At 49.0% G+C, this 26,048-nt stretch overlaps 1 protein-coding gene across 1 annotated transcript in view; it reads left to right on the plus strand.

Moving 5' to 3' along the window:
* Window positions 1–26,048, plus strand: part of LOC119964898 (procollagen galactosyltransferase 2-like) — a 212,485-nt gene that overhangs the window by 156,679 nt on the left and 29,758 nt on the right. Inside the window, exons 5-6 of the mRNA XM_038794991.1 lie at window positions 17,050–17,126; window positions 20,304–20,410. Coding sequence (XP_038650919.1) covers window positions 17,050–17,126; window positions 20,304–20,410 — 184 coding nt within the window. The remainder of the gene's footprint in view (window positions 1–17,049; window positions 17,127–20,303; window positions 20,411–26,048) is intronic.

Here is a 26,048-nt window from a genome sequence, read left to right on the forward strand (position 1 = left end):
GACGCAATTTGTAGTTCTTTGCTTACCGGAGACTGCAAAATGTGCTCCGACTGCCATTTTTTCGCGGATTTCAGCGATTTTTCTGTCCCATCTGGACTGGATTTCTAAAAGTTGTAAGTTACCTTCTCTTCCCGATTTGGACTGGGTTTCAGCATTTTGGCTTTGTGAGAAATTCTTGTTATTTCTTCTTTTTGATCTGTACTTTTCATTCGCGATTTCTTGTTCTTTTCGTGATTTTTTAAGTTTTGCATCACTCAGTCTCTGTGCAGTTAGGACTCTGAGCATGTCTTGCTGTTCAAATTTCTCACAGTACTCTTCAAATTTGTTTAGTAACGTTTGTAAGCTGTTTCTGTCTTCATCTTTTGAGTATTTAAATCCATTATAAACTTTCCTATTTACAGGCCCTGCGGTGAGAATTGCTATTTTAATGTTGTCGGAGGCGTCTTGTACCTCATTAGCTACGAGATCCAAATCAAACATTTGTTAAAACCTTTTCCAGACACCTCTTACATTGCCAGTCAGGTCTAGCTGCTCTGGGTATCCAAGCCACATCCTCGAATTAGCGATGTCTTCCCAAGTCAAATGTCCAGTAGGAGATTTCCATGCCATTTTGAGCTTTCTGTGTCTGCCACTGAGTTGTCCTGTAGTAAGCGTCTGAAGCCACTCCTGGGTACCGTGTGTTGTTACTCGTGTCTTAATAAAGCTCGTAGTCTCAAATGTGGAGAAGATGCTTTATTGTGAGTTCGTTCTCTCTTCAGTGCTGTTACCTATGGCTACCTTCAGTGTTCCTAGCTGGCGTGTGTCCTGCTCCAAGTTCTGCCGTCTGTGAAGTGTGTCCTCACTTCCTGTCCCCGTCTATTTATATGGCTCTCCCGTGCCCCCTCTAGTGTTTGCTCAGTTGTATTGCATCTAGTTAACTTGTGATCACCACAGATTCCACGATGGCAGCCGGCAGAGCACCAGAGGAGTGGAAGCAGTGGGCCCAGGAGCAGCAAGCTACTCTCCTGCGTGTTTTGCAGATTTCAAGGCTGAGGTATTGAGCTCTCTGCAGGAAACGAATAAAAAGCTCTCGGAGATTCAGACGACCCAGGGTGCTGCCATCCAGGTGCTGCAGGCGCAGGCCACTGAACGAGAGGAGGAGGCCGTGGTCCTCGTGAGTTAGGTGGAGGGGCACTCGGCACTCCACAAGAAGTGGCAGGACCGCTTCGAGGAGCTTGATCACCGCATGAGGCGGAAAAATCTGAGGATCTTGGGCCTTGCGGAAGGGCTGGAGGGGTCGGATCTGACAACCTACGTGGCTACGATGCTGAACTCGCTAGTGGTGGCAGGATCTTTCCACCTGCCCCTGGAGCTGGAGGGAGCCCACAGGGTACTGGCCAGGAGGCCTAAGGAGAATGAACCCCCGCGTGCGGTGCTGGTGAGGTTCCACCGGTTCAGTGATCGGGAGTGTGTGCTGCGCTGGGCCAAGAAGGTGAAGAGCAACAATTGGGAGAATGGGGTAGTACGGATCTACCAGGATTGGAGTGCGGAGGTGGCTAAGCGGCGGTCCGGGTTCAACTGGACGAAAGAGGTGCTCTACAAGAAGAAGATAAAGTTTGGAATGTTGCAGCCTGCGCGCCTGTGGGTAACTTATTTGGACCGGCATCATTATTTTGATTCCCCGGAGGAGGGGTGGGCCTTCGTGCGGACAGAGAAACTGGACTCGAACTAGGGGTTGGGGGTTGCGGGGGCGGTTGTAATACTTTATTGCTGGTTTCTGCTGTTGCTGTGTTCTCTTTTTCTGTACTTTTGTAATTTTGATATGGTTATTTATTGGGGTGTTGTTCTGTTTTTTGTTGGGGGGCATTGTTTGAGTTTTGTATCTTGCGGGGAGGGTTGGGGGGGGGTTTGTTCTATTCTATATCGGGTTGGGAGTATGGAGCAGGGCTGGTACTTGGGAGCTGCGTCAGAAGGGTGTGGTGGGGCAGTGCGAAAGCGCGGGCTTTCCTCTGGTTTCCCGCTTTGCGGGGTTGGGGGGTGGAGATGATGACGGGGGTGGGGGGGGGGGGGGCCTTAACTGGTTCTTCCCCGCGCTGCAGCGGTGCCTGTAGGAGGGACAGGATGGTGGATGATCCCACTTTGGGAGGGGTCGGGTTTTTGGCGGGAGTTTCCGGGGTCAGCAGAAGTTAGCTGACCCACGGAAGTACAATGGAGGACGGTTCCCGGCTAGGAGAGTTCCTAGCCTTGTGGGGGGGGGGGGGGGGGGAGAAGGGGAATACTGGGTTGCTGCTGGCAGGGTCAGGAAGGAGCTGGTGTGGGCCGGGGGGGGACAGAGATGAGGTATTGTCGCTGTGGGGACTGGGTCAGGCGGGGGGTGCTGGCCTGGGGCGGGCAGTCGACGGGCTATAGCTAGTCGACGGGGGAGGGGGGCGGGACGCCCTCTGATCCGGTTGGTCACCTGGAATGCGAGAGGATTGAATGGGCCGGTGAAGCGGTCGAGGGTGCTTGCTCATCTGAGGGGGCTAAAGGCAGATGTGGCAATGCTTCAGGAGACCCACCTGAAGGAGACCCACCTGAAGGTGGCGGACCAGGTCCGTCTGAGGAAAGGGTGGGTGGGGCAGGTTTTCCACTCTGGGTTGGATGTGAAGAACCGGGGAGTGGCGATTCTGGTGGGGAAAAATGTGTCGTTTGAGGCATCTGAGGTGGTGGCGGATAAGGGGGGTAGGTTGTTATGGTTAGGGGCAGGCTACAGGGAGAGAAGGTGGTACTTGCTAGTGTGTATGCCCCAAATTGGGACGATGCGGGCTTTATGAGGCGTATGCTGGGACGGGTCCCGGATCTAGAGGCGGGAGGTCTGATTATGGGGGGGGGACTTCAATACGGTGTTGGATCCTCCACTGGATCGGTCCAGTTCCAGCACGGGTAGGAGGCCGGCGGCAGCCAAGGTACTGAGAGGGTTTATGGACCAGATGGGAGGGGTGGATCCATGGAGGTTTGTGAGGCCGAGGGCACGGGAGTACTCTTTCTTCTCCCAAGTACATAGGGTCTATTCTCGGATAGACTTCTTCGTGGTGAGTAGAGGACTGATTCCAAGAGTGGAGGAGGCCGAATATTCGGCCATTGCAATCTCCGACCACGCTCCGCATTGGATAGAGTTGGAGATGGGGGAGGTGCGGGACCAGCGCCCGTTGTGGCGGTTGGATGTGGGGTTGTTGGCGGAGGAGGAGGTGTGCAGGAGGGTCCGGGCAAGTATTGAGGGGTACCTCGAGGTGAATGATACGGGGGAGGTCCAGGTGGGGATGGTCTGGGAAGCCCTGAAGGCAGTGATTCGTGGGGAGCTGATATCCATCCGGGCACACAGGGAGAGGAGCGAGAGGAGTGAGAGGGATAGACTGGTGGGAAAGATGCTGGAGGTAGACGGGAGGTACGCAGAGGCACCAGAGGAGGGACTGTTGGGGGAGAGGCGCAGCCTACAGGCTAAATTTGATTTGCTGACCACTAGAAAGGCGGAGGGACAGTGGAGGAAAGCACAAGGGGCAGTGTATGAACACGGTGAAAAGGCGAGTAGGATGCTGGCTCATCAGCTCCGCAAGCGGGATGCGGCTAAGGAAATTGCTGGAGTGACAGACAAGAGTGGGAATGTGGTGCGGAAGGGGGTAGAGGTGAATGAGGTCTTCAAGGACTTTTACGGGGAACTGTACCGGTCGGAGCCAACGGTGGAGAGGAGGGGAATGGAGAGGTTTCTCGACGGGCTTTCTTTCCCGAAGGTGCAGGAGGAGCAGGTGGAGGGGTTGGGGGCGCCAATTGAGCTGGAGGAGCTAGTTAAGGGGATCGGGCAGATGCAGTCAGGGAAGGCGCCGGGGCCGGATGGGTTCCCGGTGGAATTTTATAAAAGGTTTGTGGACCTAGTGGGACCCTTGCTGGTGCGGACACTTAATGAAGCGTGGGAAGGGGGAACTTTGCCCCCCGATGATGTCGCGGGCGCTGATTTCGTTAATCTTAAAGAGGGATAAGGACCCCCAGCAGTGTGGTTCATACAGGCCCATATCTCTTCTCAATGTGGATGCCAAGGTGCTGGCCAAAATCCTGGCCACCAGGATAGAGGACTGTGTGCCAGGGGTTGTACACGAGGACCAGACAGGTTTTGTGAAGGGAAGGCAGCTGAACACGAATGTGCGGAGATTGTTGAATGTCATCATGATGCCGGCGATTGAGGGGGAGGCTGAGATATTGGTGGCACTGGATGCGGAGAAGGCCTTCGATAGAGTGGAGTGGGCGTACTTATGGGAGGTGTTGGGGAGGTTTGGATTTGGTGAAGGGTTTATTAGATGGGTGAGGCTGCTATATGAGGCCCCGATGGCGTGTGTGGCCACGAATGGGAAAAGGCCGGCTTTACCGAGGGACCAGGCAGGGTTTCCCCCTGTCCCCCTTGTTGTTTGCATTGGCAATCAAGCCGTTGGCGATGGCGTTGAGGGATTCAGGGAGGTGGAGAGGTTTGGTGCGAGGTGGGGAGGAACATAGGGTGTTGTTGTATGCCGATGACCTGTTACTGTATGTGGCGGACCCGGTGGGAGGGATGCCGGGGGTGATAGAGCTGCTAGCTGAGTTTGGGACCTTTTCAGGCTATAAACTAAATTTAGGCAAGAGTGAGGTGTTTGTGGTGCACCCTGGAGACCAGGAGGAAGGAATTGGTAGGCTCCCGCTTTGGAAGGCAGGGGAGAGTTTTAGGTACCTGGGGGTGCAGGTGGCCAGGAGCTGGGGGACTCTTCACAAGCATAATTTCACCAGGCTTGTGGGTCAGATGGAGGAGGAGTTCAAGAGGTGGGACATGCTGCCATTGTCGTTGGCGGGGAGGGTGCAGTCCGTCAAAATAATGGTGCTTCTGAGGTTCTTGTTCCTCTTTCAGTGCCTGCCCACCTTCATCCCCAGGGCCTTCTTTAGGAGAGTGACTAGCAGTATTTTGAGCTTTGTGTGGGCACATGGGACTCCGAGAGTGAAGAGGGTTTTCCTGGAGCGAGGGAGGGATAGAGGCGGGCTGGCGCTGCCCAACCTTTTGGGGTACTATTGGCCGGCCAATGTGTCAATGGTGCGTAAATGGGGGAGGGGGGGGGGCGGAAAAGAATGGAGATGGCGTCATGTAGAGGTACGAGCCTGGGTGCCTTGGCAACGGCGCCGTTGCCGCTCTCTCCTAAGAGGTATACCACGAGCCTGGTGGTGGCGGCGACCCTAAGAATCTGGGGACAGTGGAGACGGCATAGGGGGAAAACAGGGGGCTTGATGGAGGCTCCATTGGGTGGAAATCATCGGTTCATCCCGGGGAACACTGATGGGGGATTTAGGGGATGACAAAGGGTGGGCATCAGAAAATTGAGGGACCTGTTTATTGGCAGGAGGTTTGCGGGCCTGGAGGAACTGGAAGATAAATTTGGGCTCCCCCAAGGGAACATGTTCAGATACTTGCAAGTAAAGGCGTTTGCTAGGCGACAGGTAGAGGAGTTCCCTTTGCTGCCCTCGCGGGGGGCAATGGACAGAGTGCTTTCGGGGGTGTGGGTCGGAGAGGGGAAGGTGTCTGACATTTATAAGGTAATGCAGGAGGTGGCGGAGTCCTCAGTGGAGGAGCTGAAGGCTAAATGGGAGGGGGAACTTGGGCGGATGCCTTGGAGAGAGTCAACTCTTCCTCTTCATGTGCGAGGCTTAGTCTCATCCAATTCAAGGTGCTGCACCGGGCCCACATGTCCGGGACTAGGATGAGTAGGTTCTTTGGTGGTGAGGACAGGTGCACCAGATGTTTGGGGAGTCCAGCGAATCATGCCCATATGTTCTGGGCATGCCCGGCACTGGAAGAATTCTGGAAGGGGGTGGCGGGGACGGTGTCGACGGTGGTTGGATCCAGGGTCAAACCAGGGTGGGGACTCGCGATTTTTGGAGTTGCGGTGGAGCCGGGAGTGCAGGAGGCGAAAGAGGCCGGTGTCCTGGCCTTTGCATCCCTAGTAGCCCGGCGGAGGATCTTGCTGCAGTGGAAGGTTGCGAGGCCCCCAAGTGTGGAGACCTGGATCAGTGACATGGCGGGATTTATAAAATTGGAGAGGGTCAAATTTACCCTGAGAGGATCAATACAAGGGTTCTATAAACGGTGGCAGCCTTTTCTGGACTTCCTGGCTCAAATATAGGTATCTTGGTCAATAGCAGCAGCAACCCGGGAGGCGGGGGGGAGGTCAGGGGGGGGTGTTCCTTATTATTGTTTCTATTTTTTTTTCTATGGTTATGTAACTTAACATTGTGTTAATATGTTGTGTCGTTCATTGAGGTGGGGCGAATGTTTATGATCGCTATCATTATTGTTATTGTTGGTATTTTATTATGGTTCGATGTTGTTGTATAAATACAAAATTCTTCAATAAAAATTATTTTTTTTTTTAAAATGGTGAAGAAGAGATTGGGGAGAGGTGGATCAGGCCCAGTAACACTACTGGTTTTCCAACACCTATTTTTGAATTCTTACAGCGAACCGATTGTCCGTCCTCTAGGTACCATTCACAGTTGTCGAAAAGTGAATTTTTCTCACACTGGACAGTCCAACTGGCCTAGTTGACTGGGCGTTTAGAATCAGGGCATTGGATTTGGTCAGGAAAAACAATGATTATATGATGAGATGTAAAAGTCACATCTATCCCTTTGAGACACAAATTGCACCTGAGTCTTTCAACAGTTTCTTAAAAACTAGCTCATGTAGATTTGAATTTGAAGTTAGTGTGAGACCATACTGGCTGAAGAGAGCTGAGAAATTGGAAACTTGCCCACATGTCCAATTGACTTCAAATTAATTCCTCATGTCCAATTGACTTCAAATTAATTAACTTTGAGGAGGGCAGGCGGGAAATTGCAATAATAATGACAAATGGGTCAGTTGAGCTGCTGATAGGACAGCGAGGAGAATCATATCCATAAAATTCACTGAACTGATAGGAAAGGAGCTGTGAGTAAAACAGCTGCTAGTTCATGAAGTCCCAACGCTGACAACACTTCAGGCATCTTGACCTTTATAAATGATCAGAAAAACAAAAAGCAGGCAGTGAATTTGACTTATTTGGGCTGGCGTCTGGACACAAAAATGCTTAGTTCATTTTGTCAGCAATTTAGTACAGCATCAGTCTCCCAAAGCTCTGTGACCATTTTTTCATGCACAACGAAGATACAAGATACAATCGGTGCATTTCCATTTGACTCACATTGTCAAAGAGCAACATTCAGAGTGATTTTTAACCCAGCAAAATATGTATTCAAAAGGCAGCAGCAAACTTGAAAACCAGATTCTAGAAGGCATAGAATCCCTACAGTGCAGTAGGAGGCCATTCGGCCCATTGAGTCTGCACCAAGCTCTGAAAGACACCCTACCTAGGCCCAATCTCCGCCCTATCCCCATAACCCCATATAACCTACATATTCCTGGACACTAAGGGACAATTTGTAGGCAAGGCCAATCCACCTAACCGGCGCATCTTTGGACTATGGGAGGAAACCAGAGAACCTGGCGGAAACTGGAGCATTGAACAATTCTACCACAGCTTGGTATCAGAGCTAATTTTGTATCAGTTGACCTGGCACGCTGCCACCGGTGGTCACTGTGGACAACAATCCTGGCGCTATCACTTTTCTGATCTGTAACTTGGAGCTGCTGAGGCCAATTGTGGCACTTAGACCCACAATAGCTGAGGTTGGCCAAATGGGTACAAACCTTTGATCTGAATATTGCAATGGCAGCTGATACATTTTTTACATTGAGCTGCTGGGAGCAGTCCTGTGGCTTATCAGTTTTACAATTCATTCAAGAACCGTTGACCCTTTGCAGTTTGCTTGGCCATTAGGAATCCCTGCCGGAATTTGTTGAAGGCTGGAATATGAGGTGAAGATTGAGCAATAAATCCCTTTTCATCTCTGCCTCAGAAAATGAAAAAAATGAAAATCACTTATTGTCACGGGTAGGCTTCAAATGAAGTTACTGTGAAAAGCCCCTAGTCGCCACATTCCGGCACATGTTCGGGGAGGCTGTTACGGGAATTGAACCATGCTGCTGGCTTGCCTTGGTCTGCTTTCAAAGCCAGTGATTTAGCCCAGTGAGCTAAACAGCCCCAGAGGATGCATAGAGATGAAAAAAACTCATAATATAGCCCCAGAGGGCTTATATTTCACATTTATAGCAGCTTTTGGCACATCTTGGTGATTAAATGGCTTAATGAGGTGACAGTGCTTAAAGTGCTAAGTGTGTGTTTGCGAACATGCTTTCACACCCTGAAGGCTGGATGTGATCTGTTCCTTATCCACTTTCTTTGCTTATTTCTGACTTTGAAGACAGCAATAGCCTTTCTTTGGCATGGATCCTCGGGTTTGACAAGTGGCTACTATTTTGGTAAGGGTCTTGGCGATGGAGGCTATTAACCCTTGCCTGTGATGGACCAAATACGGGAGAGGGGAGGGGTATTAAGCCAAGCAATCCCTACAATGCAGAATGAGGCCTTTCAGCCCATTGAGTCTGCACCAACCCTCCAAAAGAGCACCCTACCTCGGCCCACTCCCATTCCCTATCCCCGTCACCCCACCTAACCTGCACATCTTTAGACAATGATTGACGATAAAATGCACCTGTGTACATTTAAGTCTATTTGTCATGTATTCATCCGAGCTAGAGGAGGAACAGGCAATGTTTCCATGGAGCAATGGCATTTTGACATTGTAACGGTCATGGACTTTTTCATCAAGCAAAATTAATTGGTTTGAACGACAAACAGGACGCTATTGAGCTTCCCGATTCATTTGAAGCTTACTCTGATTGACCAGCACTGCAGAATATTAACAGCTTCATTTTACCAAATTTTAATTTTAAAATATACCCGTGCCAAATTTTAATGCGAATAGGAAGCCCTATTTTTGATTAGGGGGTGCCTTTCCCTGCTGCATTTCCTGGAAGGGAAGGTGTAGAGGGAGGGATGAGACTTGTAGCTGTGTCAGTGGCACTAACAATACAATTCACATTAGCATGACAGAAACCGGACACTATTGATCTCCTTGGTACTGCCTCTGCTGTGTGGCATTGAGCAATTGGAGAAAACCACCAAACAGATATACTCAAATGTATTACAAAGTAACACAGTGCAGGTTACGTTCGTGGCCATTTGAAGTTGGGGGTTTTTATGCTAAATAATCATATGAATTAAGCAAAAAGTTAATTTTAATGAATTGCATAGAATTGACCCTGCAGGTATGTTAATGTTTATGCTCCACATGGATCTCTTTCATCTAACCGTTACCTGCATGTCCTCCTATTATTTGCTCCTTCATCTACTTATCTAATTTCTCCTTAATTGATTCCTTATGGTAGAAAGTTACGCATTCTAACAACCCGCTGAGTAAAGAGTTTTCTCCTGAATTCCCTGCTGGATTTGTTAGTGATGACCTTTGTTTTGGAAGTGGAAATAAGTGGAGTTATCAGATCATTTCAATTAAGCAGTTTAAAAGAGTAGGTGGCAGTTAACTATGTGGACGTGAAGTTGTTGATTACTTTTGTTTCAAGTGTTTCTACCTCTTTACAGCTATATTGTTGATGCAACTCACTCCCTTTCCCAGTGGAATACTGCAGCAGTTCCAGATAAATGACCAAACAGCATTTCAACAAATAACCAGCTTCTGCCCCAATGTTGAGAGCAATGCAGCACAAACATGGAAAGGCCATATGCCAACCTGATATACTTCAGTATTCTGATTAATTTATTTTTAAAAGGTTTGGCAACGGCAAAAAAATATAACTTGAAAGCAGCTCTGATTCAGATTGATGATCAAAGGCAACTGCATAAGTGAAATTCCATTTTTATTCCATTAGATTTCAAGGAAATGACAGCCGTTACATTGGGGGTGCTGGTATTTGTTTCTTGAAGAGGGAAATGAGCATTGATAATGAGACATTTATCTCTGGATTTTTAAACAAGGGTTGGATTCTCCGTTCCTGAGGCTAAGTGCTGACGCCAACAGAGGATCTGTGGTGTTTCACGACAGGTAAATCGGCGCAAAACCCTCACCGATTCTGCTACCGGTGAGGGGCTAGCACCGGCGTCACGTGAAACACCTGCGGAACGCACAAAAAATGGTTGGAGAATAACCAGGCTCGTGCTGCACATGCGGAGGGCTAACAGGATGCAGCCATGCATACACAAACCCCCCCCCCATACGCATTGATCAGGCTGGAAAAGATGGCGCCAATTGTGCTGACCGCGTATCCATCCACCTCGACCCCACAGCCCACCTCCTGGCCACCCCCCACCACTCCCTCCAGTCTTATCAGTCTTATCCAAGTTTTACCACATTGGCAAACAGTTGGGGTAAACCGTCAATCAAGTTAGAACATAGAACACTACAGCGCAGTACGGGCCCTTCGGCCCTCGATGTTGCGCCGACCTGTGAAACCATCTGAAGCCTATCTGACCTACACTATTCCATTTTATCCATATGTCTATCCAGTGACCACTTAAATGCCCTTAAAGTTGGCGAGTCTACTACTGTTGCAGGCAGGGCGTTCCACACCCCTACTACTCTCTGAGTAAAGAAACTGCCTCTGACATCTGTCCTATATCTATCACCCCTCAATTTAGAGCTATGTCCCCTCGTGTTGGTCATCACCATCCGAGGAAAAAGACTCTCACTGTCCACCCTATCTAACCCTCTGACTATCTTGTATGTCTCTATTAAGTCACCTCTCAGCCTTCTCCTCTCTAACGAAAACAACCTCAAGTCCCTGAGCCTTTCCTCGTAAGACCTTCCCTCCATACCAGGCAACATCCTAGTAAATCTCCTCTGAACCCTTTCCAAAGCTTCCACATCCTTCCTATAATGTGGTGACCAGAACTGCACGCAGTACTCCAGGTGCGGCCGCACCAGAGTTATGTACAGCTGCAGCATGACCTTGTGGCTCCGAAACTCAATCCCCCTGCTGATAAAGGCTAGCACACCATATGCCTTCTTAACAGCCCTATTAACCTGGGTGGCAACTTTCAGGGATTTATGCACCTGGATGCCGAGATCTCTCTGTTCATCTACACTACCAAGAATCTTGCCATTAGCCCAGTACTCTGCATTCCTGTTACTCCTTCCAAAGTGAACCACCTCACACTTTTCCGCATTAAACTCCATCTGCCACCTCTCAGCCCAGCTCTGCAGCTTATCTATGTCCCTCTGTATCCTATAACATCCTTCAGCACTATCCACAACTCCACCGACCTTCGTGTCATCTGCAAATTTACTAACCCATCCTTCTACACCCTCTTCCAGGTCATTTATAAAAATGACAAACAGCAGTGGCCCCAAAACAGATCCTTGCGGTACACCACTAGTAGCTGAACTCCAGGATGAACATTTGCCATCAACCACCACCCTCTGTCTTCTTTCAGCTAGCCAATTACTGATCCAAACCGCTAAATCACCTTCAATCCCATACTTCCTTATTTTCTGCAATAGCCTACCGTGGGGAACCTTATCAAACGCTTTACTGAAATCCATATACACCACATCAACCGCTTTACCCTGATCCACCTGTTTGGTCACCTTCTCAAAAAACTCAATAAGGTTTGTGAGGCATGACCTACCCTTCACAAAACCGTGTTGACTATCGCTAATCAACTTGTTCTTTTCAAGATGATTATAAACCCTATCTCTTATAACCTTTTCCAACATTTTACCCACAACCGAAGTAAGGCTCACAGGTCTATAATTACCAGGGTTGTCTCTACTCCCCTTCTTGAACAAGGGGACAACATTTGCTATCCTCCAGTCTTCCGGCACTATTCCTGTCGACAAAGACGACATAAAGATCAAGGACAAAGGCTCTGCAATCTCCTCCCTGGCTTCCCAGAGAATCCTAGGATAAATCCCATCTGGCCCAGGGGACTTATCTATTTTGACATTTTCCAAAATTGCTAACACCTCCTCCTTTTGAACCTCAATTCCATCTAGCCTGGTCGACTGAACCTGAGTGTTCTCCTCAACAACATTGTCTTTCTCCAGTGTAAACACTGACGAAAAATATCCATTTAATGCTTCCCCTATCTCCTCTGATTCCACACACAACTTTCCACTACTATCCTTGATTGGCCCTAATCTTACTCTAGTCATTCTTTTGTTCCTGATATACCTATAGAAAGCCTTAGGGTTTTCCTTGATCCTATCCGCCAACGACTTTTCGTGTCCTCTCCTCACTCTTCTTAACTCTCCCTTTAGGTCCTTCCTGGCTAACTTGTAACTCTCAAGTGCCCTAACTGAGCCTTCATGTCTCATCCTAACATAAGCCTTCTTCTTCCTCTTGACAAGTGCTTCAACTTCCTTAGTAAACCACTGTTCCCTTGCTCGACAACTTCCTCCCTGCCTGACAGGTACATACTTATCAAGGACACGCAGTAGCTGTTCCTTGAAAAAGCTCCACATTTCGATTGTACCCATCCCCTGCAGTTTCCTTCCCCATCCTATACATCCTAAATCTTGCCGAATAGCATCATAATTGCCTTTCCCCCAGCTATAATTCTTGCCTTGCGGTATATACCTATCCCTGCCCATTGCCAAAGTAAACATAACCGAGTTGTGATCACTATCACCAAAGTGCTCACCTACATCTAAATCTAACACCTGGCCGGGTTCATTACCCAGTACCAAATCCAATGTGGCCTCGCCCCTTGTTGGCCTGTCTACATACTGTGTCAGAAAACCCTCCTGCACACACTGTACAAAAACTGACCCATCTATAGTACTCGAACTATAGTATTTCCAGTCAATATTTGGAAAGTTAAAGTCCCCCATAACAACTACCCTGTTACTCTCGCTCCTGTCGAGAATCATCTTTGCAATCCTTTCCTCTACATCTCATATGTTAGCCATATGACCATATTAACCATAGTTAATATGGTTCTGTTTGTTCATGGGATGTGAGCTTTGCAGGCTAAGCCAGAATTCATTGTCCATCCCAAGTTGCCCTTGAGAATGTGGTGGTGAGCTGCCTTCTTGAAAAGCTTCAGTCCATGTCGTGTATACCCACAGTGCTGTTAGCCCAATGACTGTGTAAAAACGGTATAGTTCCAAGTCAGGATGGTGGGTGTCTTGGAGGTGAGCTTGCAGGTCGTGTTCCTGTGCATCTGCTGCCCTTGTCCTTCTAGGTGGTAGAGGTCAAGGGTTTGGAAGGTGCTGCCAAAAGAGCCTTGGGGAGTTGCTTGGTGGGAATATATAATAAATGCATCTATATTATGCACTGACAAAAGTACCCCAGGGCTAGATAGCTTTGATAAATCACTAATTCTTTATTTCAATTCGTCTGTCTTCTAACACCCTGCAGTAACTCTTATATTCAGGTCATTTCCTGATTTATAGGATGAGGTATTCCAGCTCCAGCCCAACCAGCTGCCGGGATTGTCCAGTCACGGCCATATTTTCCATGAGTTGCCGTCATTATATTCACTTTCAACCAAATCATAATGAATCACCAATCATTCATTTGGTGCTACCAACAGGACCCGCCTCAAGGCAATCAGCCAGGCGAAGGCTAAAACATCCACCCCTGCACCCGCCTGCAGGTCAGGCCGGTCCGACACTCCGAAAATGGCCTCTAGGGGACCCGGTTTCAAGTCCATGTGTAGTACCCCCGAGAAGATGCTAAAAACCTTCCTCCAATACCCCTCCAACTTCGGGCAGGACCGAAACACATGTACATGGTTTGCGGGGCCGTTCCCGCACTGCCCACTTGGGTAAAACGGCCGGCAGGCATTGGAACAAAACAAAAATCGTGGCAACACATTCATTTTAATTGCCTATTCCTGACCAGCTAATGACAGAGGGTGATTGTCGCACCTTGCCATGTCAGCCTTCACCCTCCCCACCAAGCTAGTGAAGTTGTTCCTATGGAGCTCCCACCCCCAGTCCCGCGCCACCTGCACCCCCAGATACCTGAAGTGGGTTGTCGCCCTGCAAAATATCAGCCCCACTCCCAGCCGGGGCATCATAAAATATTCACTCTTCTCAAAATTTAGGTTTTCCCCTGAAAACGTCCCGAATCTTTGGAGAAGTCCCATTATGTTCCCCACTGATGTACACGGCTCTGAAATATACAGCAATAGATCATCTGCGTACAAGGATACCCTGGCCAGGATTCTCCTATCCCACGGCCAAGTTCTGCCACCGGCGTCAAAAGCGGCGCGAGCCACTCCGGCGTCAATGGGCCTCCAGGCCCATGTATTCACCCCATCCTAGGCGGCTAGTACGGCGCCAGAGTGGTGTCTGCTGCTCCGGTGCTCGAAAGCCGGCGCACCACGGCCGCCGCGAGTCCACGCATGCGCACCACGGTTGGCACAAGCCGCGCATGTGCATGGGTTCCCGTCTCCGCTCTGGCCCCCGGGCAATATGGCGGAGCCCTATATTGGCCCGGTGCAGAGGAACATAGGCCCCCCATGGAACTAGCCCGCCCGCCGACCGGTAGGCCCCGTTCGGAAGCCAGACGTGGACCCCCCCCCCCCCGGAAGTCGGATCCTCCCACCAGGATGCCCCCGCGGCCAGAACTCCGAGGTCCTGCCAGATGGGACCATACGTAACCCACGCTGGCGCAACTCGGCAGGCACCTCTTAATAATAATAATAATAATAATCTTTATTGTCACAACTGGGCTTACATTAACACTGCAAAGAAGTTACTGTGAAAAATCCCTAGTTGTTTCTGTTTCACTCAACTCAGGACCTTCTCCTTCACATGGTACCTGTGAAAACAAGTTATTACCACCGTGGTCAGTTCATTCGCCTTCAGTTTAGGCCTCAATGACCAATGAGCCCGATCCAGTTCATGCCGGGAGGGATTTTACCGCTCCCCCAGCAACTCCGCCAACATCTTGGCTAAGTACTCAGTTGGCCTCGGGCCCTCCACCCCTTCGGGCAGGCCCACAATTCTTAGGTTTTGCCATATTAACCTAATTTCCAGGTCCTCCACCTTCGCTCTCAGTCCTCTGTTGGCCTCCACTACCCTCCGCAGCTCCTCACCAATCAAGGTGAACTGGTTGCGATGCTGCGACAAAGCCTCCTCTATCCACTTCAGCTTCTCTCCCTGCTCTCGCACCCACCAACACATTCATTGATGCCATTATTTCCTTCCTCATCACCCCATGTGTTTGGCAAACTGTTTTTCAAATTCCACGGCCATCACTTTGGTCATCTTTTCCACGGTGTAGGGCGATACAACCAATGCCATCTCTTTAATAACTTGTTCATGGGATGTGGACATCGCAGGCTGTGGCAGCATTTATTGCCCATCCCTAATTGCCCTTGAGGAGGCAGTTAAGAGTCAACCACATTTCTGTGGATCTGGAGTCATCCCTGGTGGCTCCCTAATGTCTGCAGCACAGTGTCAACTTCCTCGATGATGCTCCTCTGTGACTGGGACATGCTCTGGAGCGCCCAGGTAATTCCCACCTGTGACTGGGACATGTCCCCTAATGACCAGGACATGCTCCGTAGCACCTCGGCTATGCCCCACCTGAGACTGGGAGACCTCCCCTAGCAATCGGGATGTGCTCTGGAGGACCTCACCAACGCCCACCGGTCGCAGTGCCTCATCAAGGTCCGCTTGGTACTGGGCCACATTCCCAAGCGACTGTGACACGATCGAGGCATGGCCATCACTGACTGAGCCGCGCCTTGGACACCTCCACTTATGCTGCCAACTTTGTGCGCCAGGCTATCTACTGCAGTCGCCATCCTAGAAGTGTTGCCCTGGGTGCCACGCATTGCCAGCACCATCTCCTGCAACTGTAGCCTTTGCCTCCACCAGATGTGCATCAACAACTCTGTGGTGCTCACCAGAATATGCCCCAGAAGCCTGTCCACTACCATTGCGTATAGATGTGTATGTCTCGGCACTAGTGGAAGGTGGGATGACAGCTGTGACTGACGCACAACGGTGGCATCCTCGGAGCTCTCTTCCGAGGTATTCTCGTGGGCAGCTGGGTGAGGACAACCACCCCGGATGGGCCGGTACCGTCAGATGAGGATCCTGCGGGGAAAATGGACATGTGGTCAGTGGGAGAGATGGGTCATTCTGTATGGCATTAACAACTCATGTATGACAGTTCATCTGGGTGGGGGCTGGTGGACCCTCAACTCTGCAGCTTATGCTGACCTCTACGCTGGTGACAAATCTTTCCTCAGCCTCCCTCGCGACCTACAGGTACCGTTCCTCGGACAGGTTGAGGACTCCAATGTCCAGCATCCCACCACCCGTCTGCGCCCTCTCCCATCTGCTGTAGGCCAACTTCTCCTGTGGGGACACGGGAGGGGAGGGGGGTTGGTAGTGTTAGCTTCACACGTCGTTCATCGCAGGAGCGGGTGGCCTGGGGTGGTGTGTGGGGGGGGTGTAGCGTGGGTGGCACTGCTGGATATCGGTGGGCCAGGGCACAAAACAGTGCTGGGTGGGGACAGTGCCAGGCGCATTTTTGTAAAGGGGGGGTCGGTGGGGCGGGGGTCCAGTGCCAATCCACCCGTGCGGCCCGGTGGAGGTCATTGATCTTCTTACAACACTGGGTGCCGGTCCACTTGGTCACATTCCCCGAGCTGACGGCCACTCCTCCCAGGCACAGGCTGCACTGTGGCTGACCCTCCGAGACACTTGTAGGGGGAACACGGCATCCCTTCTTACCTCGACCGCGTCCAGTAATCTGCCCAGGTCATCATCCCCGAATCGTGGGCAGGTTTTCTCGGAGGCATGGCTGCAAGCTGTGTGGGGTTGGCTGTGCAGGAGTGATTTAAGTGCTGCTCCCCCTTTGCTAGTGGGGTCTGGTGGGCGCGGTCCCGGAGAACCAGCTCGTGGGACCATCATTTGCAGTGTGAAGCTCGCGCAGCCTCGTTATGTGGACTAATTAATGTTTTATAGCCTCGCCTGGCCAAGCATCAGGAAGCTTGCGACAGTTCCCCCTCACTACCACACTTTGAAACATTTCTGTTAAATCGCGCCCTATATAAACCACAGCCAATTACGTGCACTGCTAATTGCCCCTTTGTTTTGTAGTTGACCATCCCCCCATGGAACCTTCCAATAATGTTTCTATACCCGTCAGACATGCGGACAAGATGGGATTCGATGAGGTAAGAGAAAGGGCCACACAGTCATTGCTGAACATCTGGTCAGAAACAATTACTGAAGTATGAAAGACCATGAAGAGTTAGAGCTAAAACACCAACTTTTTAGAGTGATCTTTGCTGCAGCAAACCAGAATCCAATGAGTAGAATTTGGGTCTAAATTAGCTCCAGGAGGTATAGGCTACTGCTCAGAATTAAATTACTTTGTAACCGACTATTCCACAAGGATAATAATCTTCCAGGAATATAATATATCAAAATTACTGTCCATTGTGTTGGTTAAACTCATCCTTGACTGTTTTAGCTATAGTAATGTAGTTGTGGTGGAATAAAATACTATATTAACATGTGATAATCGATTGAAAAGCTTATTTACAGCTGTGATATAACAACAACATGAACATATTGATATTACTATAAAAACATTTATTTACGCACTCCCTTGGGATTGAGGATGAGTTGCTTCCACTCCAGTTTGTTGCGTTCAAAGATGGTGGATCAGCTCAATGCGTGATCTGCAGCCTCTGCCACACATGGACAGGTGGTGCTTGAAGGATCGCTTAAGTGGGATGTTTGGAAGTTTGTTTGCCCTTTCCGATGCCTTGACTTGGGCCTCTGTGTGTTCCCGAAGAAGCCGCTTGATTTGTTTGGTGCCTTGCCGAATAACCCTTCACCATTTTGGTGGTCACAAGCCAATGTCTCCCCATGAGGATGTGTGGATGTTTGGTATCTTCAGGGATGTTATGAGGCCATCCAGAAGCATTTACGCTGTCCTCCTGCGAATCTCCTGCCACAACTGAGTTCCAAACCGAACAGTTGCTTTGCTGGTGCCCAGCATATGAGCGCTATGTTGTGCCCAGTGGAGCTGGTTATGAGTGAGTAATGACTCAATGTCAGACACGTTGGCTTGGCAGAGGGTGCTCCCCGTTGAACTGTCTTTCTTGCCACTGGATTTGGAAATCCAATGCTGGTGGCATTATAAATAGAACAGTGCGTGAAGCATTAGCTTGGCCTCTAATTATTAGTATTGCATCTGGAAATTCATTTGATACATTTTGTAAGCAAAATCAATCCATTAATTAAAAAAGGACCTGACTAATGAACTGGTTAATTAATTAATAGAATCCGTGTTGTTGGCTTAACAGCAGTTAATTCAGATTGTATTTAAATCGCTCCCTTAGCTCTTGGTAAATGTAATAGCTGATGTCGCGTTTTTCTTTCATTGCTCATAATATTGCCTCCATAAAATCGGGATGTGTGAAAGTCTATCACATTAGTCACAATTGAAAGTGTCACCCATGCAAATCCTGCAAAACATTCAAACTTAATTGCCTCGAACCTCAGCAACAACAAACTAGAGGAATCAATGAGGAATGTAGGAGTGTGCTAAATAACAAGTGTCATTTTCTGCTGGATCCACTGCCTCTCCCCATGGGGTGGATCTGTGTTTTATAAATAGTGTGTCAGTCTGCAGTCTTTCTGAAATGAAAAAATGAAAAATGAAAATCGCTTATTGTCACGAGTAGGCTTCAATAAAGTTACTGTGAAAAGCCCCTAGTCGCCACATTCCGGCACCTGTCCGGGGAGGCTGGTACGGGAATCGAACCATGCTGCTGGCCTGCTTGGTCTGGTTTAAAAGCCAGCGATTTAGCTGAGTGAGCTAAACCGGCCCCTTCTTCAATGAAAGCTGTTTTTCACTACTGGATGTGTCCTTCCACAACAAATAGGTTCCGTGGACTCAAAGGGGCAGCTGATTAAATCCTATCCTCCCAACCACTCCCAAGAGGTGTAAGTGCAACCCAAACCAACTTGCCTTCTGATCCACTCTTGCGCCCTAGCGATTGCTCAACCCCTCCAACAACACTATGACAGAGATAGAGGGAAATACGATACAGGGAGAACTGCAATGAGAAACCCATTTCTGCTCACAGTGTGGAATAGCACCTTGGAATTCCAACACACTGTACACCACTCTCCGCTATCCCTTCTTACAGAACCCCGTATATTCACTTATCTGGCCTAATTGAAGCCATTCCCAAACATAGCCATGAATGTGCTGAGTATTCTGTCCACCCAACGGATCTTCCGGTGGTCATGATTGGATCCTTACATATGGCATTGAGCTCAGGAATTGACGATACACTAGCACTTCCATTATTCCCACCCCATCCTACACCAACACCATGCCAGAGCCTGTCAACTTAGGCGCAGGATTCAAACTTGCCACAAGCGATGCTTCTGGGATAAGGATAAAATATTGGGTGTTGCCAACAACAAATTCAGCGTTGAATCACTTTCTGCTTTGAGTAATAAATATGTTTGTGGGCTGCATGGTGGCGCAGTGGTTAGCATTGCTGTCTCACGGCGCTGAGGTCCCAGGTTCGATCCCGGCTCTGGGTCACTATCCGTGTTTGCACATTCTCCCCATGTTTGTGGGTTTCGCCCCCACAACCCAAAGATGTGCAGGGTAGGTGGATTGGCCACATTAAATTGCCCCTTCGTGGAAAATATTAATTGAGTACTCTAAATTTATTTTTTAAAAATATGTTTGTGATTTCATTCATTATGTATTCCATCTCACATCTGACCTCAAAAACTGCAGAGCTAGAGATATTTACTGGGTCGACTGACAGAGTAGTGTGATAATCCTGTTGACTCATTGATTGATGAGTTTTGCAACAATGCCAATTACTCATTGATTAAGAGTCTTGTGATAATCCAGACTCACCAAATGACAAGAGTAATGCGTTAATCTCATTGGCTCATCGATTGATGGAGAACGATCAACAAACTTCTTTACACTTTGAATGGTATTTTGGGATCTTTCCCATCCACCTGAATGGTATTATGGGATCTTTCCCATCCACCTGAAAGAATAAAATTATTTGACTTTGAATCCTTATTACTTATCTTTTGTTGATGAGTGGATAGTGGCGGTGAGAATGTTACGACAACTGATAATTTAGCCATTAGATGTTGACCCACCATCATTTTTTAAAGACTGGTTCTAAACAAAACACAGCAAGTATTCAAAGCAAGTGGTTTACCTTGTGTGTTAAGAAAATGTTCCCAGTGTGCCTGATTGAAGGGATAAAACATCAACGGTATGTAAAAGCCCTCAAAGTGGCAGGTATCACCACCAAGTCAGTACCTATAATCAGTTAATGTGAACTTGTGTTTAGATCTTCATGATAAACCTCAAGCGCAGGACAGACAGGAGGCAACGAATGTTCCGCACACTTTATGAACAGAACATTGACGTCAAAGTGGTAGATGCTGTAGATGGGAAGTAAGTACCGAATATAAAGAAAAAACATACAATCACCCCATATAGTTTCCATTTACCCATCAAAGAGTGAAATTCTATTACTTTCCTTCAGCGTGTACTGCTTTTGGTAAAATGTTATTTATTGGAGAAAATGTATTGGAGACAGTGCACCCCTGCTCGCGGGTTTCCCAGCAGTGTGGGGTGGCTTCAATGGGAAATCCCATTTACAAGAGATGGGAAGAGAGAATCCCGCTGCCAGCGAACGGCGGGTCGCTATGAAAAACGCGGCTGGAGGACCGGAAAATCCAGCCCCTGGTACCTTTTTCACTTGACTTGGGTGGCTGCTTGGTTGTTAATGCAGCTAGCTGCTAAAATGGGCCATCTTTCCACTGAAACTCAGGACTCATGTGCTACTTGCTGGAGTTAAAATTAACATAAAAGTTTCCAATACAATTGTATAGGCATGATAAATAGACCCTATATTATTATTATTTTTTAGAAAATATTTTATTGAGGCATTTATAATTTTAACATTTTGAACAACAGAGATCCAACACGTGCAAAAACCCCACAATAACATACGCAACACCCCCAGCCCTAAACCCTAACTACCCATACATTACATTCCCTGCCCTTATTTGTCACTTCCGTGCCTCCCACCCTGCTGATGGTCAATTCTCCTTGAAAAAGTCAATCAACTGCTGCCACCTCTGAGTGAACCCCTGTAATGAACTCCTTAAGGCAAACTTAATTTTCTCCAACCTGAGAAACCCTGCCATGTCATTGACTTAAACCCCCGACTTTGGACGCTCCGAGTCCCTCCATCCCAGCAAAATCCATCTCCGGGCCACGAGGAGGCAATGGTCAAAACATCGGCCTCTCTCCACCCTGGGCTGCCTGGTTTCCGACACTCCAAATATTGCCGTCTCTGGACTCATAGAGTCATAGAATTTACAGTGCAGAAAGAGGCCTTTCAGCCCATCGACTTCACCGGCTCTTGGAAAGAGCACCCCACTTGAGCCCATGCCTCCACCCCATCCCTGCAACCCCACCTCACCTTTTTGGACATTAAGGGCAATTTATCATGGCCAATCCACCTAACCTGCACATCTTTTGACTGTGGGAGGAAACCGGAGGAAACCGGCAGACACGGGGAGAACGTGCAGACTCCGCACATGACCCAAGTCGGGAATCAAACCTGGGACTCTGGAGCTGTGAAGCAATTGTGCTAACCACTATACTACCATGCTGCCCAGTAAACTTGGAGTCACCCTCCCTTCCAAGACCTCTGACATGACATCTGAAAATCCCTGCCAAAATCCCCTCAGCCTCGGATACACCCAAAACATATGTACATGGTTCGCAGGACTTCCCCCACACCGACCACACCTGTCCTCCACCTCCTTAAAAAACTTACTCATCCGGCCATAGTCATATGAGTCCTGTGCACCACCTTGAACTGGATCAGGCTATGCCTGGCACACTACGAGGATGCATTGACTCTTCTCAGGGCCTTCTCCCATAACCAGACTTCCAACTCCCCTCCCAGCTCTTCCACTTCCTCTTCACCTCCCCTATTGGAACCCCTTCCCACTCCATCAGTTCCTTATATATTTCTGAGACCTTCCCCTCCCCAGCCCCTGCTTTTAACATCACCTTATCCTGTAGCCCCCTTAGTGGGAGGCGAGGGAAGCTTGGGACCTGCCTCTGAATAAAATCCCTGCAGGTACCGGAACCTGTTCCCACCCGGCAACTCAAACTCTTCCTCTAGCTCCTCCAAGCTCAGGAAACCCTCTCAATGAAGAGATCCCCAAATCTCTCAATCCCTGCCCGCTGCCACCTCCTGAATCTCCCATCTAGCCTCCCCAGAGCGAACCAGTGATTATCACAAATCGGTGACCACACCGACGCCCCCTCCAGTCTCATGTGCTGCCTCCATTTCCCCCACACCCTCAGGTCTGCCACTACCGCTGGGCTTGTGGAGTCCCGAGCCGGCGAGAAGGGCAGAGGTGCCGTTAACAAAGCCTTAAGAAGGGCAGCACGGTGGCCTAGTGGTTAGCACAACCGCCTCACGGCACTGAGGTCCCAGGTTCGATCCTGGCTCTGGGTCACTGTCCGTGTGGAGTTTGCACATTCTCCCCGTGTCTGCGTGGGTTTCGCCCCCACAACCCAAAAACGTGCAAGCTAGGTGGATTGGCCATGCTAAATTGCCCCTTCATTGAAAAAATGATTGGGTACACTAAATTTATAAAAATAACATTTAAAAAAAAAAAACAAAGCCTTAAGACTCGTGCCCTTGCAAGATGCTGCCTCCACTCCCTCCCACACCGACCCCTCCCTCACTATCCATTTCCTAACCATCGATATATTAGCCGCCCAGTAGTAATTAATAAAGTTTTGAAGGGCCAAGCCCCCCTCCCCGCTCAGGAAGGATCTTCTTCACTCTCGGGGCTTTCCCGGCCCATATAAAACCCAAGATCGCCGTACTCATCGTTCTTTAGGGATGAAGATTGGAAGACACTGAAAGACGAACAGAGATCTTGGGAGGACTGTCATTTTCACAGTTTGTACCCTCCCCGCCAGTGACAGCGGGAGCACGTCCCACATATGGAAGTCCCCTTTCATTTGCTCAATCAACCTGCCCAAATTTAGTTTATGAAGCTGACCCAAGTCCCTTGCCACTTGAATCCCCATGTATCTAAAACTCCCTCCCACCACTTTGAATGGCATCTCCCTCAGTCTCCTCTCCTGCCTCTTGCCTGGATCACAAAAAACTCACTCTTGCCCATATTCAGTTTGTAACCTGAGAACCGACCAGATTCCTCCAGTATCCCCATAATTCCTGCAATTACCCCCAATGCATCTGTTATACAATGATGTAGAGATGCCGGCGTTGGACTGGGATGAGCACAGTAAGAAGTCTTACAACACCAGGTTAAAGTCCAACAGGTTTGTTTCGAATCACTAGCTTTCAGAGCACTGCTCCTTCCTCAGGTGAATGGGAGGAAGGAGCAGTGCTCCTTCACCTGAGGAAGGAGCTGTGCTCCGAAAGCTAGTGATTCGAAACAAACCTGTTGGACTTTAACCTGGTGTTGTAAGACTTCTTACTCTGTTAAAATATAAAGGAGCAAATCATCCGCATAGAGCGAGACCCCATATTCCCCCCCCCCCCCCCCCCCCCCCCCCCCTCACTATCCTCTGCCAAATATTCAATGCTCTTAGCACCATTGCCAAAGGCTCTATGGCGAGGGAAAACAGTAATGGGGAGAGTGGACACCCCTGTCTCGTCCGTGGATCAGACTAAAATATTCTGATCAAACCCGATTTATCCTTACATTAGTCACCGGTGCCTGATATAGCAACCGGACCAATCCACAAATCCCTGCCCAAACCCAAACCGACCCAAAAAACAGGAAATACAAAAGAAACCCAAACAACAAAAACCCAAAGTTTTTCACAGCATAGATCAGTTCTCCTCATTCAAATTCAAGGTCCTCCTTCCCCTGCTAGTCCATTCTCCTTCATGAGGTCCGTTGCTTCCTCCACCGAGCCAAAGTACAGTTCCCGGCCCCCATAGGTCACCCATAGGCGAGCCGGGTACGGTAAAATAAACTTAACACCTTTCTTGTACAGGGTCAATTTGACCTTATTAAAGCTCGCCCTCTTCTTCGCGAGCTCTGCTCCCAGGTCTTGGTACATCCGAATCTCGACGCCTTCCCAAGTGCATCGACTCGGCTGTCTGGCTCTCCTCATGATGTGTTCCTTGTCCAGGAACTGATGCAATCATACCACCATCGCCCTCAGCGGCTCACTCCACTGGGGCTTTCACATCAGTGCCCTGTGGGCCCTTTCCACCTCCGTGTTCAATACCCAATTAAGGATGACAGGTGGATCAAGGAATGTAAGACTCAATAAGAACTACGGTGGCAAAGTGGTTAGCACTGCTGTCTCACAGCTCCAGGGTCCCAGGATCAATTCCGGCCTTGGGTGTGGAGTTTGCACTTTCTCCCTTTGTCTGCGTGGGTTTCCTCCGGGTGCTCCTGTTTCCTCCCAGTGTCCAAAGAAGTGCAGGTCAGGTGGATTGAACATGCTAAATTGCCCCTAGGTTACAGGGCTAGGGTGGAGGTGTACGCTTAAGTAGGGCCTGTGCAGATCCGATGGGCTGAATGGCCTCCTTCTGTACTGTAAATTCTATGTCATCAGCAATATCCAAACATATCCAGATAATATCGCATGGGCGGAATAGTAGCACAGTCGTTAGTACTGTTGCTTCACAATGCCAGTGACTTGGGTTCGATTCCCAGCTTAGGTCACTGTCTGTACGGACTTCGCACGTTCTCCCCGTGTCTGCATGGGCTTCCTCCGGGTGCTCTGGTTTTCTCCCACAAGCCCCGAAAGATGTGCTTTTTAGGTGAATTGCACATTCTGAATTCTCGGTCGGTGTACCCGAACAGGTGCCGGAGTGTGGCGAATAGGGGCTTTCCAAACAAAAGAGCTCTTACACTTACATGAGGTCCCTGATGTACCGTGGGCATTCACGGCAGTAGATATTTTTGAATGGGACGGCAAGCAACGCCTGGTATTGGTGGATCCGTACTCTGGCTGGTTTGAACTGGACTATTTGGCAAGTACAACCAGCAGTTTGGTAATTGTAAAACTCAAGAGGCACTTTGCCACACATAGCACACTGCAAAAACTCATGACCGACAATGACCACCAGTCTCTGCTGAATTCCATCCTTTGGGATTTTCATCACATACCAAACTGCCCTTTATGTCCACAGTCAAATGGTTTTCCTGAGAGAGCTGTACTCTCCGTCACATATCTTCTGGAGAAGTGTACACGGGACAACATTGATTTCTAAGCTGCACTTCTAAGCCTATGTAATGTTCGCTGGAAGGGCCTGGCCTTGCCAACTCAATGGCTGTTCTCTAGACACACCAGGACCATGTTCCCGATCACTAATGCCATGTGTTACAGCCAGATTTGTACCAACCGATGAAGTGTTGATACAACGCAAATTAAACAACAAGTCACATTATAACAAACACACCCATGCTCTATGTCGTATAGCACTGGACAAAGGGTCCATATGCGTATCACATGAGGCTATGACCATTGAGTCAACAACAAGGCTTTGTACCCCAACAGCTTAGTAGTGGCCTTCAATGGCGAACAGTATATACGCAATCACCATCACATGATGCCAATAGCCAAGCCACCACCAGTAGCTGATTACCCAGATCAACCACTGTTCCTGGACCTCAGGCCCCACATGTTTCCCTCAACCGGATGCTGTTGGACTCCTGCATGGCAAATCCAAGGCCTTCAAACTGGACAAACGATACACTTTCCGTGCCCACCACAATGCACACTGCCAATAGGACAGTCCCACCGGCAGTATCAGGGCTTCATCATGTCTTAAAATGCCCAGACTTACCAAAATCATTCCATGAGTTTTACTTTCTCCCTTCCCCAACCTGTTCTGCGAGGAGGTGGAGGAGTGCACACAATGGACACACAACGTGCTATTCACTGGTTGCAAGAGCCAAGTTGAAGTTCTATTGTTCAAATGCACACACAGGGCACAGAACAGTCTATGCACTAACTGCATGAGCCAAATTGATGTTTTATTGTTTGTATCGACTGTTGTACACTC

The sequence above is a fragment of the Scyliorhinus canicula genome, chromosome 4 (assembly GCF_902713615.1).
Source record: "Scyliorhinus canicula chromosome 4, sScyCan1.1, whole genome shotgun sequence".
Classification (NCBI taxonomy): domain Eukaryota; kingdom Metazoa; phylum Chordata; class Chondrichthyes; order Carcharhiniformes; family Scyliorhinidae; genus Scyliorhinus; species Scyliorhinus canicula.